This window comes from Ochotona princeps, chromosome 5 (genome assembly GCF_030435755.1).
Source record: "Ochotona princeps isolate mOchPri1 chromosome 5, mOchPri1.hap1, whole genome shotgun sequence".
NCBI classification, from domain to species: domain Eukaryota; kingdom Metazoa; phylum Chordata; class Mammalia; order Lagomorpha; family Ochotonidae; genus Ochotona; species Ochotona princeps.
In genome coordinates this window covers 8,777,834-8,788,713 of record NC_080836.1, presented here as the reverse complement: position 1 = coordinate 8,788,713, position 10,880 = coordinate 8,777,834, and the positions used below count along the sequence as shown (strand labels likewise).

The following is a 10,880-nucleotide window of genomic DNA, read 5'->3' as shown; positions in this document are numbered from 1 at the left end:
CCTTCTGAGCTGTGAGGCTGGCCTGGTGAGACCTTGCACCCAGCAGGCTTAGAACGCACTGGCTGCATGGGCTTCTTTGCTTGTACAGCCCCCTAGTGGCTCAAGCACAAAATCCAAGACCAGGACTTGGATATGAGACTTCTCAGACATGGAATACCAAAGCTTAGGGAGATCATCTATCAGCCCTCTCAGTTGACACATGGGGAAACTGAGGCACAATAAGCCCAGAGCAAGGAGCAGAAAGTAGTGTCCTGAGTCCCTCGACTCCAGCTCTGCGGGTGCCAGGCTGTTCCTTCTACACAATGATCCCTGACACATTCTACAGCTTTCAGTATCTCCAGGTAGGAGTCAGTTAAAGGAGAGTGTTGGATTGCTGCAAGCTTGCCTCTTAAATTCTCTGCCCTCAGTATCCTGGATGGGGACAAGGTTCTCTGTTGGTGCGTCACCTGAGCCAGGTGTGCTGTGGCTGGGCATGGGGGAGGCACCTTCACCACACAAGGCAACCAGGACACTCAGAGAGCAACATCTGTGCTGCTCCACCAGAAGTCCCGAGAGACAGACAGTGTGCTGGTGCAACGGGGCTCTGAGGAATTCTTCCACAGCTGTGTTTACATGGATGAGCTCCAGGCTGTAATGAAGGTTCTTGAATTATCTGGACGTCTGTCTTATCTCACTAACTTAAATCATCCATTTCCCAAGTGCAAGAAGTGGATGGGAAGCTTTGTTGGCTTTCTGGGGTCCCCGTACATTGCTGGGTATTGTCTGTCCGTTCTGCAACAGACGGTTAGTTTGTATGTTAAAACTCCGGAACTATCCCCCTTCCCTTTGGATTGCCTGCTGTCCAACCACTTCCACGGCCATGGCCGTGGTCTTTACCAACAGGATTCCCACTCACTGAACCTCTGCCTGGATTTCTGGGCTCTTGTGATGCTCAAAGACTCTCAAGCAGAATCACCTATCTGTAGCAATTACACAGACCCCATTTTTGCACATTTCTGCTTCCTGGGGGGCTCTTTGCTTCCACCCTCTCACCAAGCAAAAGGTAAGAATGTTCTCCCTCTACTCTTAAGGAAAGGAAATGGGTTTTATTCCAATTATTGTCACAGGGAGCTTATCCTGGATAGGACCAGATTTTTCTTTTTCCTTAAACTTTACCAGGGAGGAAGATGCCACAGATGACGGTGAGAACTGTTAGCACTCAGCAACAATTTCACATAGGTGAAAAAAGAAGTGCTCTTCTCTGTCTGGCTAGCTGTTGGCGGCCAGAGTTCCAATGTCAGCTGGCCGCGACGGGGGATCCGAAGGTCCAGCATTATCCACGGGTACGGACGAAGGCAGCAAGCAGTGGTCACTGGAGAAGGGCTGCTCCAGACACGGCGTCGACCCAAGTTGCAAAAAAGCTGAGGAAGGTCCCAGAGTCACCTTCCGACGCGGCTCTACTCAGGGTTGACCAACAAGCTGCTGAAAGCGGAAGCTGTCCTTTCCAAAAGGAAGGAAGACGCCCCCGGAAGGCAGCGCTTTCGGTCCCGCTAGCAACGGCAACGCCGTTCCCAAGGAGGAATTCCAACTACAGGTCCCAGAGAGCCGCGCGCCACTTCCTGCGCGTCCCGCGGGTGGGCGGAGCGCCTGGCGGCTCCCCGGGAAACCAGAGCTCCTCCACCCAAGCCGCGGGCACAGAAGCCGGCGAGGGACCACTGTCAAGGCCAGGAAGGCCAAGCAGTCGCTCTTCAGGAGAATTCGTAACTCAAATCCGAGCGCCCCGCTCCACTTTCCCAGGCGTCTCCTCTCCGGCCTGTCCTGACATCATCAGCTTCAGGCTTTTCATTGGCTCGCTGGAAGCTGGCTGCGCCTGCGCACCGCCTGCCTTTGAGGGTCGCGGGCAGCCGCCATTTTGGCCCCAGAGGTGCTGCTGGGAAGTAGAGCGGCGATCTGCACGCCGGTGCCGGACCACGGCCTTTTCGGACGGGCTTTTCCGGTCGTGCAGTCGGCGGCTTTCTCTGTACCCCCCGTCCCTGTCTAACTCTCGGGCGGTGCGGGAGCTCCTGAGCAGCGGGGCCGCGCTCTCGGGGGCGGGTGGACTTGTCGGGGTCGGCGCGGGGCGCCGACACTCCCCGCCGGGAGCCCGCCTGCCATGGACTCGGAGTACTACGGCGGCGACCAGTCAGGTGGGCCAGCGGCCGGCGGGGAGGGAGAGGCCGGCGCTGCGGGGAGGCCGGCGCTGGGGTCCCCGGGAGCCTGGCGGGAGGCGGGGGCGGACCCCGAGGAGAGGGCACCGGCGAGGCTGAGTGGGCTCCGCGGGGGAAGCCCCTGCTCTCCGGTTCCGGACTTTTCGGGGAGTTGGGGAGCGTGGGCAGGTCCGCGCGCCGGCTGGGGTCTCTGGGTCTTCCCGCTCGGACCTTAGCTTGGTGGTCTCCGCCCCTGGAAAGCCGCCGCCTCGGCTCCCCTCGCCCCAAGTCCGGGGTCCGTGCACTGCCTGCAGCAGCCCCGGCTGCCCTCCTTGCGCCTGGCACCCGAGAGGCCGACCGGCTGGGTGACTTTCCCTTTTTGTCCTCACCGATGACAGCGAACGGTCGCGGCTGCAGGTGCTTTTTCAAGTGCATCCCACCTAGTTACTGAACGCATCTTCCTCGTGGCTCCAAAATCGTGCTTTTCCAAAGCATGCGTGTTTTACGCTCACCTTTAAAAAAATAGCCATACATGAAACTGGTGTGGAGTATTAAAGAAGTGGCTGGAATAACGTCCTCCCGTCGCTTTAGCGAGGTTTTCCTGCCATTTTGTAGGTATTGACTGTGCCCCGGTAAGCTCTGCACCTAGTCAGGTACAGTGGCGATCCCATTCCTACACAACTTGAGGGGTTTCCAGTAGTGGAGCTCTTCCTTTAGGGAAGTCTGCTTGTTATTAAAGCCGTGACTCTGTGCCCGCAACTTAAATTTCTCTCAGTAGAAGCTTGCTTTCTCTCTCTATTTTTTATTTTGTTTTCTTCGGAGTTTACGTTGTCTAAAGTGTTGGTTAAAGTTGGATGGCAGAGCTCGGTTGCCGGCGTGGTTTTCTTTGCTTTGGTTATCCGTTGTTTCACACTGTTGCAGTCCGTGCTTCCCGTGGACTCGTGCTGTGAACACTGTGTGCCCTGTGTTCCAGCATCCCTGCTCGGAGGCACTCTCTTTGAGTCAGAATCGGTCGCTGTCTACTTTAGTGTATCGCAGGGTGCAAAAGTGCTGCAGAGAGAGACTGAATCCCCCCCTTTTTTTTTAAATTTAAGATTTATTTATTTTATTGGAAAGACAGATGTACAGAGAGGAGGAGAGACAGAGAGGAAGCTCTTCCATGTACTGATTCACTCCCCAAGTGAGCGCAACGGCTGGTGCTGCGCCAATCTGAAGCCAGGAGCTTCTTCTGGGTCTCCCACGTGGGCGTGGGGTCCCAAAGCTTTGGGCTGTCTGACTGCTTTCCCAGGGCACAAGCAGGGAGCTGGATGGGAAGTGAAGCTGCCCGGATTAGAACTGGCGTCCACATGGGATCCTGGCGCGTTTAAGTTGAGGACCTTAACCATAACGCTATTGCACCGGGCCCTCCCCCTAGCTTTTAGCATGGAGTTGAACTAGTTTTTTGGTGTTTTTTTTTTTTTTTTAAAGATTTATTCATTTTATTACAACCAGATATACACAGAGGAGGAGAGACAGAGAGGAAGATCTTCCGTCCAATGATTCACTCCCCAAGTGACCACAACGGGCCGATGCGCGCCGATCCGAAGCCGGGAACCAGGAACCTCTTCTGGGTTTCCCACGCGGGTGCAGGGTCCCAAGGCTTTGGGCCATCCTCAACTGCTTTCCCAGGCCACAAGCAGGGAGCTGGATGGGAAGTGGAGCTGCTGGGATTAGAACCGGTGCCCATATGGGATCCCGGGCATTCAAGGCGAGGACTTTAGCCGCTAGGCCACGGCGCCGGGCCGTTTGTTTGTTTTTTAAGATGTACTTATTTTTATATCAAAGGAGGATTGACAGAGAGGTGGAGGGACACAGTGGGACAAGATTTTCCATCTGCTTGTTTACTCCCAGAGTGGCCACAACGGCCAAAGCTGTACAGGTCCAAATGCAAGAGTCATTTGAAGTTCCTCCTTGGGAACGTGTCTCCCACTCTTGTGCATGGGCCCAAGGCTTTGGGTCATCTTCTGTTGCTTTTCTAGTCCTTTAGCAAGGAGCTGGATCAGAAGTCCAGCAGTTGGGACTTGAACTGATGCCCCTATGGGATGCTGGCACTGTAAGCAGAAGAATAACTAAGTCACAGTGCTCACTCGTGTTTGAACTAGTTTAAGCAGTACACTGTTAAGTTGTGTTCTTGGTCCCCAGTGATGCTTCTTAGTCTTCATATTCTTGTGCCATGCTAGATGCCAGTGCCTGGTAGGGTCTGTGTGAGGACCAGTGATGTTAGTGCTTACTTGGGTTCTTCAGTGTCCCTTGGTTCAGGTGTACCTGTCGTCCGCCTGCACCATCAGTGGGCTTCTGTTGTGTCTCTAAGCAGATGATGGCGGTGCTACCCCGGTTCAGGATGAGCGGGACTCTGGGTCAGATGGCGAAGACGATGTGAATGAGCAGCACTCGGGATCGGAGGCTGGCAGTGTAGATCACCACTCAGAGGTACGGCTTAGCCCTGGCAGCTGGGACACCCGGTGTGGGTGGTGGGGGTGTGGAGGCCCCGTCGCAGGGGTGGGAGAGTTCTGTGAACCACCTGACGGGGAGGATGGAGGTGTGGCGGCTGCTGAAAGGAAATGGTTGTGAGGGATCAGGTTCAGCCAACAGGAGAAGGCCTGGTTTCCCAGACAGTGACTTATGGGGCAGCCAGGTCCCTGTGCCTGAGCTGAATGGGAAGTGAAGCAGCTGGGACTTGAACCGGTGTCCATAACGGATGCTGGTGGAGAATTAGCCCACTATGTCATCGTGCTGGCGCTTGGGATTTATTTCAGTTAGTTAGCCATATGTCTTTGGCAGATGCAAACAGAAACAATTTAAGATGGTAAAGATGCACAGGTTTTCTTGTGAGACTTTGGGTGTTGTGTATTTGGCTTGATTGAACCTGTGCAGACAGTTGTTAGTTCTAGGTAGAAGGTGTAACTGTTAGAAATTCTGTTACTAGCTCTTTCCTCTGATGTGTCACTAAAACATTTATGCATTTACTTTTAAGCAGCTTCAGCTTTTTATAGTGATACTGTGCAAAGCTGCATGTAATTAAACATTTGGAAATATGTAAAGACGAAAGTTAAAATCAACATACTACCCCAACAAGGACTTAATCATTTGGCATTTCTCCTGCTTTTTAATTGTCTCCCATGTATACACATTTCAGGTTGAGATTTTAGCATATATAGTTATTTTTATCACTTAGTATTTTCTCATGTCATTCAGTAGCCTTGCTAAGGGTGGGGATTGTGGCACCTGTGTTAAGCTGCTGCCTTTTGATGCTGGTGTCCTGTGTCAGAGCTCAGAATCAGGTTTGAGTCCTGAATGCTCCACCTCTGCCTAGCTGTCTGCTGATGTGCCAGGCAAAGTAGCAGGAGATGATGCGAGTGCTAGGCCCCTGCCTCCCATGTGAGGGTGTGCATGGAATTCTAGGTTTCTGGCTGCTTCGTTGCTCAGCCCTTGCCCTTGTCACTGTTTGGGAAAGAAACAGCAAGTAAAAGATCTCTTTTACTCTCTCCCTTTTATCACCCTGTCTTTCAAGTAAATAAATAGGGGTCCAACATTGTAGTGTTGCCAGTTGAACTGTTGCCCGAAATGCCAGCGTCCCATTTGGGCACTGGTTTCCACTAAGATCCAGCTCCCTGCTAATGTGCCTGGGAAAGTAGTGGAGAATGGCCCAAGTACTTGGTCCCCTGCTGCCCATGTGTCTGTGGCTTCAGCTTGGCCACTGTGGCAGTGAAAAAATCAGTCTCTGTTTCTCTAACTGCCCTTTAGTAAATAAATCTAAAACAAGCAGTCAGGGAGGGGGCGGGCCCTTTAAGATTTGTTTTTTTTTTCTCTCTTTTTATTTTTTTTAACATACATTTTTATTGCATTTCCTTTTTTTAAAAACTAATTACATTGCATTTTGTGATACATTTTTTTATGCACTGGGATTCCCTTTTTTTTTTTTAAAGATTTATTCATTTTATTACAGCCAGATATACACAGAGGAGGAGAGACAGAGAGGAAGATCTTCCGTCCGATGATTCACTCCCCAAGTGAGCCGCAACAGGCCGATGTGCGCCGATCCGAAGCCAGGAACCAGGAACCTCTTCTGGGTTTCCCACGCGGGTGCAGGGTCCCAAGGCTTTGGGCCATCCTCAACTGCTTTCCCAGGCCACAAGCAGGGAGCTGGATGGGAAGTGAAGCTGCCGGGATTAGAACCGGTGCCCATATGGGATCCCGGGCATTCAAGGCGAGGACTTTAGCTGCTAGGCCATGCCGCCAGGCCCTTGTTTTTATTTTTAAGGCAGATTTTATAGAGATAAAGTCTTCTGTCAGCTGGTTGATTCCCCAAATGACCTCAGTGGCCTGAGCGAGACAGGTCCAAAACCAAGAGCCAGGAGCTTCTTATGGAGTCTCCCAAGTGGGTGCAAGGACCCAAGGACTTGGGCAGTCCTTTGTTACTTTCCCAGGCCATAAGCTGAGAGCTGGATCGAAAGTGGAGCAGCTTTGATAGAAACTCGTGTCCGTTTGGAATGTTGACACCACCGGGTGGTGGATCAGTGTGCGCTGCGCAGGCCCCTCTAAGGGACTTTATGAAGATTGCTTCCTATATATACATTTCAAAATGAAGGAGAAAAGCGTGTTTTGCATTAAGTACAAGTCTTTTTTATATATGTATATACGTTTATGTATAACACAAATATACCTTTGTGTTTATGTATGTATTTCTTTTTCACTGTATTTGAAAAGCAGAAACAGAAGAATTTTCTATCTGTGCGCTCCTCAGGTGTCCCCTGCAGCCAGGCCTGGGCCAGGTGGAGCCAGGAGCCAGGTGTCCGCCGCAGCCAGGCCTGGGCCAGGAGCCCCACTCTGGCTCTCCCTTTGGGTGGCGGGGACCCATGTGCTTGAGCCATCATGAGATGCTTCCCAGGACTTGAACCTAGGCACTTGAGTATGGAGTGTCAGCATCCCAAGTGACGTTGTAATCACTGCAGACACTGTTTTCTGTGAGGCATTTCTTGTGGGGTTTGTTTTTCATTTCAAGGAATGTATTTTGAGTCTTTTTTGCTGTAGGTAAGAGATTTTTTTTATAAATGGTCTCCGACGTCAGGGTCAGCATATGGTAAGTTAAATGTGTGTGTGTCACATTTCAGTGAGGTGGGAGTGTAAGAGGATGTTGAGTGTGAGAGAATATTTGCTGTGTGACAGTTCTGGTTTACTGTGCAGTTTCAGAATTTTGTATTTTCTGTGAATGGAGGCCCTAGTCCCTGAGGAATGTAGTTACTATTTGTGTGCTGTGATAAACAAGATTGTTCTTTTTGATGGGTAAACCAGCAGTTGTTTATAACTGCACTGAGCCAACTTACTGGGAGGAGGTATGAGGCATCATAGGCTTGGTTTTTTGTTTTTAAGATTTATTTATTTTTATTGCAAAGTCAGATACACAGAGAAGAGGAGAAACCGTCTTCCGTCTGATGGTTCACTCCCTAAGCGACTGCAATGGCCAGAGCTGAGCTGATTTGAAGCCAGGAACCTGGGTCTCCCACTTGGGTGCAGGGTCCCAAGGCTTTGGGCCATCCTCAACTGCTTTCCCAGGCCACAAGCAGGGAGCTGGATGGGAAGCGGGGCCGCTGGAATTAGAACTGGTGCCCATATGGGTTCCCAGTGCGTCCAAGGTGAGGACTTTAGCCGTTAGGCCACTGCACTGGGCCCACAGCTTTGTTTTTTACGAGTGTTTGTTCATTTGAAAGTCACTCACCAGTTGGGTGGGGGAGTGAGGATAAGGGGGAAGGAAAGATCTTCCATCCTCTGATTTACTCCGCTAATAATGACTTCAATAGCAAGTGCTGGGCTGGGGTTGAGTCAGGAGCCTGGAGCTCAGACTGGGTCTCCACATAGGTGCGGTGGTCCAAGAGCGTCAGTTGCTTTCCCAGGCACATAGTCAGGGAGCTGGATCAGAAGTGGAGCAACCAGGATTCATTCTGGTGTTTCTGTGGGATGCCAGAACTGCAGGTGACATCTTAAGTGCCACACAGGCTACACCGTGACACTGCCCCTGTCAGGAACTGACTTTAATCCTCTGAGAACCCTGATGGTTACCGGGGGATTTGTTACATTATTAACAAAATAACAAAACCGTTTTCTTCTGTTGATTTTTACTCATGTCCAAGTCACAAAAAACAGTGATTTAAAGTTTGCTATGTAATTGCTGGAACTAATGTAAAAATATTGAGTACTGTTTCAGTAACCTGTTTGTGTAGTTTCAGTAAGCCTGTTTGTGTAGTTCCTGCTGTCCTCTTCCCGGATTCTGTAATGTCTTGCTAAGGACATCCTCTACTTTGAATCTATGACTAGAGCTTCTTTCCTTTTTTTTTCTTCTTTTAAAGATTTGTTTTATTTTTGAAAGTCAGAGAGAGGAGAGACAGAGCTCTTCCATGTGTTGGTTTACTCCCCGATGGCTTCAGTGGGTGGAGCTGAGCCCATCTGAAGCCAGGAGCTTCCTGGTGAGTCTCCCACATGAATGCAAGGGCCCAAGGGCTTCAACCATCCTCCACTGCTTTCCTAAGCCATCAGCAGGAAGCTGGATTGGAAACGAAGCAGTCGGGACTCGAACCAGCAGCTGTCTCAGATGAAGCTTAGAACCAGGCCCTGTGACTGGAGCTTTCTTAGTATAGTAATTTCTTCCTCCTCCTTTCTTTCTTCTTCATGTCACATAGGATTGATAGACACTCATGTGTTTGTGAAACTTCAAAATGTGATGGAAGCTTACAAGCACTGCCATCATTATAACGTATGTGCTTGTGATGGGTGCTTGCTTTGCGGTGCAGGCGCCCTGTGTTGGGGTTGTAGGGTAGAGTGTAGCAGCTCAGTCCGAGATAACTGTCCAGTTCGTGGTGTCTCTCCTGCCTTTAGGGGTGACTCCCAGTGCTGTGCCCCTGCTTCGACTGTGACTGATAGTGTTGTTGTGCTTGATAAATTCCCTGGCCAATTAGGTCGTCTCTTGAGGAATTAAGATTTAGATCTGGACATTGAAATTTAGCTTGGATATTGCTGAGTCATACCAGCGAGTGTATTCTAGTCACTGGACCACTGACTTTTCTGTACTGTCTGGGCTGCCTTGGTTTTTTTGCTCCCTGAGTCTTTATTCATCTAATTTTTATTATGTAAAGATTAATATTTTGTTTGTTTTAGATTTATTTGGAAGGTGGAGTTAGAGAAATCTTCCACTGCTGGCTTGCTCCTCAAATGGCCACAGCAGCTGGGGCTAGGCTGATTTGGAGCAAAGAACAAGGAACTTCTTCCAGGTCTCTCACATGGGTGCAGGCGCCCAAGTATTTGGGCTGTCTTCTCCTTTCTCAGGCTCTTATCAGGGAGCTAGATGGGAAATAAAGCAGCTGGGACACTAACTGGCGCCCATATAGGATGCTGGCACTGCAGGCAGCAACTTTTACCCATTATGCCATGGTGTTGGCATATGAGTAAAAGTTCTTTTTTGTAAACTTAGAGAAGATTTCCATTGTTTGTAACTAAACTAAATTGAATCAAACATAAACATGGTATTGGGGGTTAGCATATAGCACACTGGATTAAGCCACTCTTTGCAATGCATCCCATATCAGTACTGGTTTGAGTCCTGGGTGGTCACTTTTTTCTTTAAGATGTATTTTATTAATTTTCTTGTTTTAATTTAAAAGGCAGAATTAGAGAAGGGGGGGAGGAGAGAGATCAGACTGAGATATCTTCATTCACTGATTCACTCAAATGGCCGCGATGGCCTGCAAGTTGAGCTGACTCAAAGTTAGTAGTCATGAGTTTTCTCTGGGTCTCACACATGGGTGGGAGGGCCCAAGAACACGGGCTATCCTCTGCTCTCTTCTCTGCTCATAAGCAAGGAACTGGATCAGAAGTGGAGCAGCCTGGACTCAAACTGGCACATATATGGGATGCTGATGCCCCCAGCAGAAGCTTAACCTTCTGCATTTTGGTGCTGGCCCCAGCGCTACATTTTCTACCCAGCTTCCTGCTAATGTGCTTGGGAAGGCAGTAGAAAATGACCCAAGTGTTTTGGCCTCTGCTGCCCACATGGAAATCATCACTCTGCCTTTCCTTTTAAATAAACAAGTTATGTGATGGATATGTCACTAAAAGATTCCAGAAGCCAGTGACCTTGTCCCTTTTTAATTGCCTCTGTTGGTACCTGTGTCCATCCTCTGCCCCGATTTTGTTAACAACTTAACTCTGTGGTTATCAACTAAGTGCAGAAATCCGTGCTGTTTGCACTCCTTTTGCAGTGTTCCCTATAGTGTGGTCCAGTGGGTTTTCAGATCCATGCATATATTCATGGTAGGACAAGCGCACTACATGCTTAGCATGTGTTTACCTAGCTCCTTGTTACAGTCAGATGGTTCGGCCTTTCTAGCACCTGGTATGTAGTGTTGCTGCAGGGTGCAGGAGAGATCTCACTGGACACGAGTGTGGGATGTTAGGAGGAGTCTGTTGGCCAAGTTTGGCAACAGCAGAGCTACCCTGCTGGGCTGCCAAAGTCAGGGGTTTTTAAACTCTCCTCCTCCAGTCTGCTTGAAAGTGGTACGGTATAGTTTCCACATATTTAGTTAAGTGGCAGGAAGGGGGCTGCTGAATGGTAAAGTTTCCATACAATCAATTAATCTATAACAGTACTGTGGGAGGCAGGAGGGGCCTGGAGCCATCTTCACTGTC

General features: G+C 49.8%; 1 protein-coding gene across 2 annotated transcripts in view; it reads left to right on the top strand.

Annotated features, from left to right (window-relative positions):
• The first annotated feature begins 2,107 nt into the window (after positions 1–2,107).
• Positions 2,108–10,880, top strand: part of IWS1 (interacts with SUPT6H, CTD assembly factor 1) — a 31,777-nt gene continuing 23,004 nt past the window's right edge. For both annotated transcript variants that reach the window (XM_058664347.1, XM_058664348.1), the window contains exons 1-2: positions 2,108–2,165; positions 4,519–4,634. In XM_058664347.1, the coding sequence (XP_058520330.1) occupies positions 2,132–2,165; positions 4,519–4,634 (150 nt within the window). In that variant the 5' untranslated portion in view covers positions 2,108–2,131. The remainder of the gene's footprint in view (positions 2,166–4,518; positions 4,635–10,880) is intronic.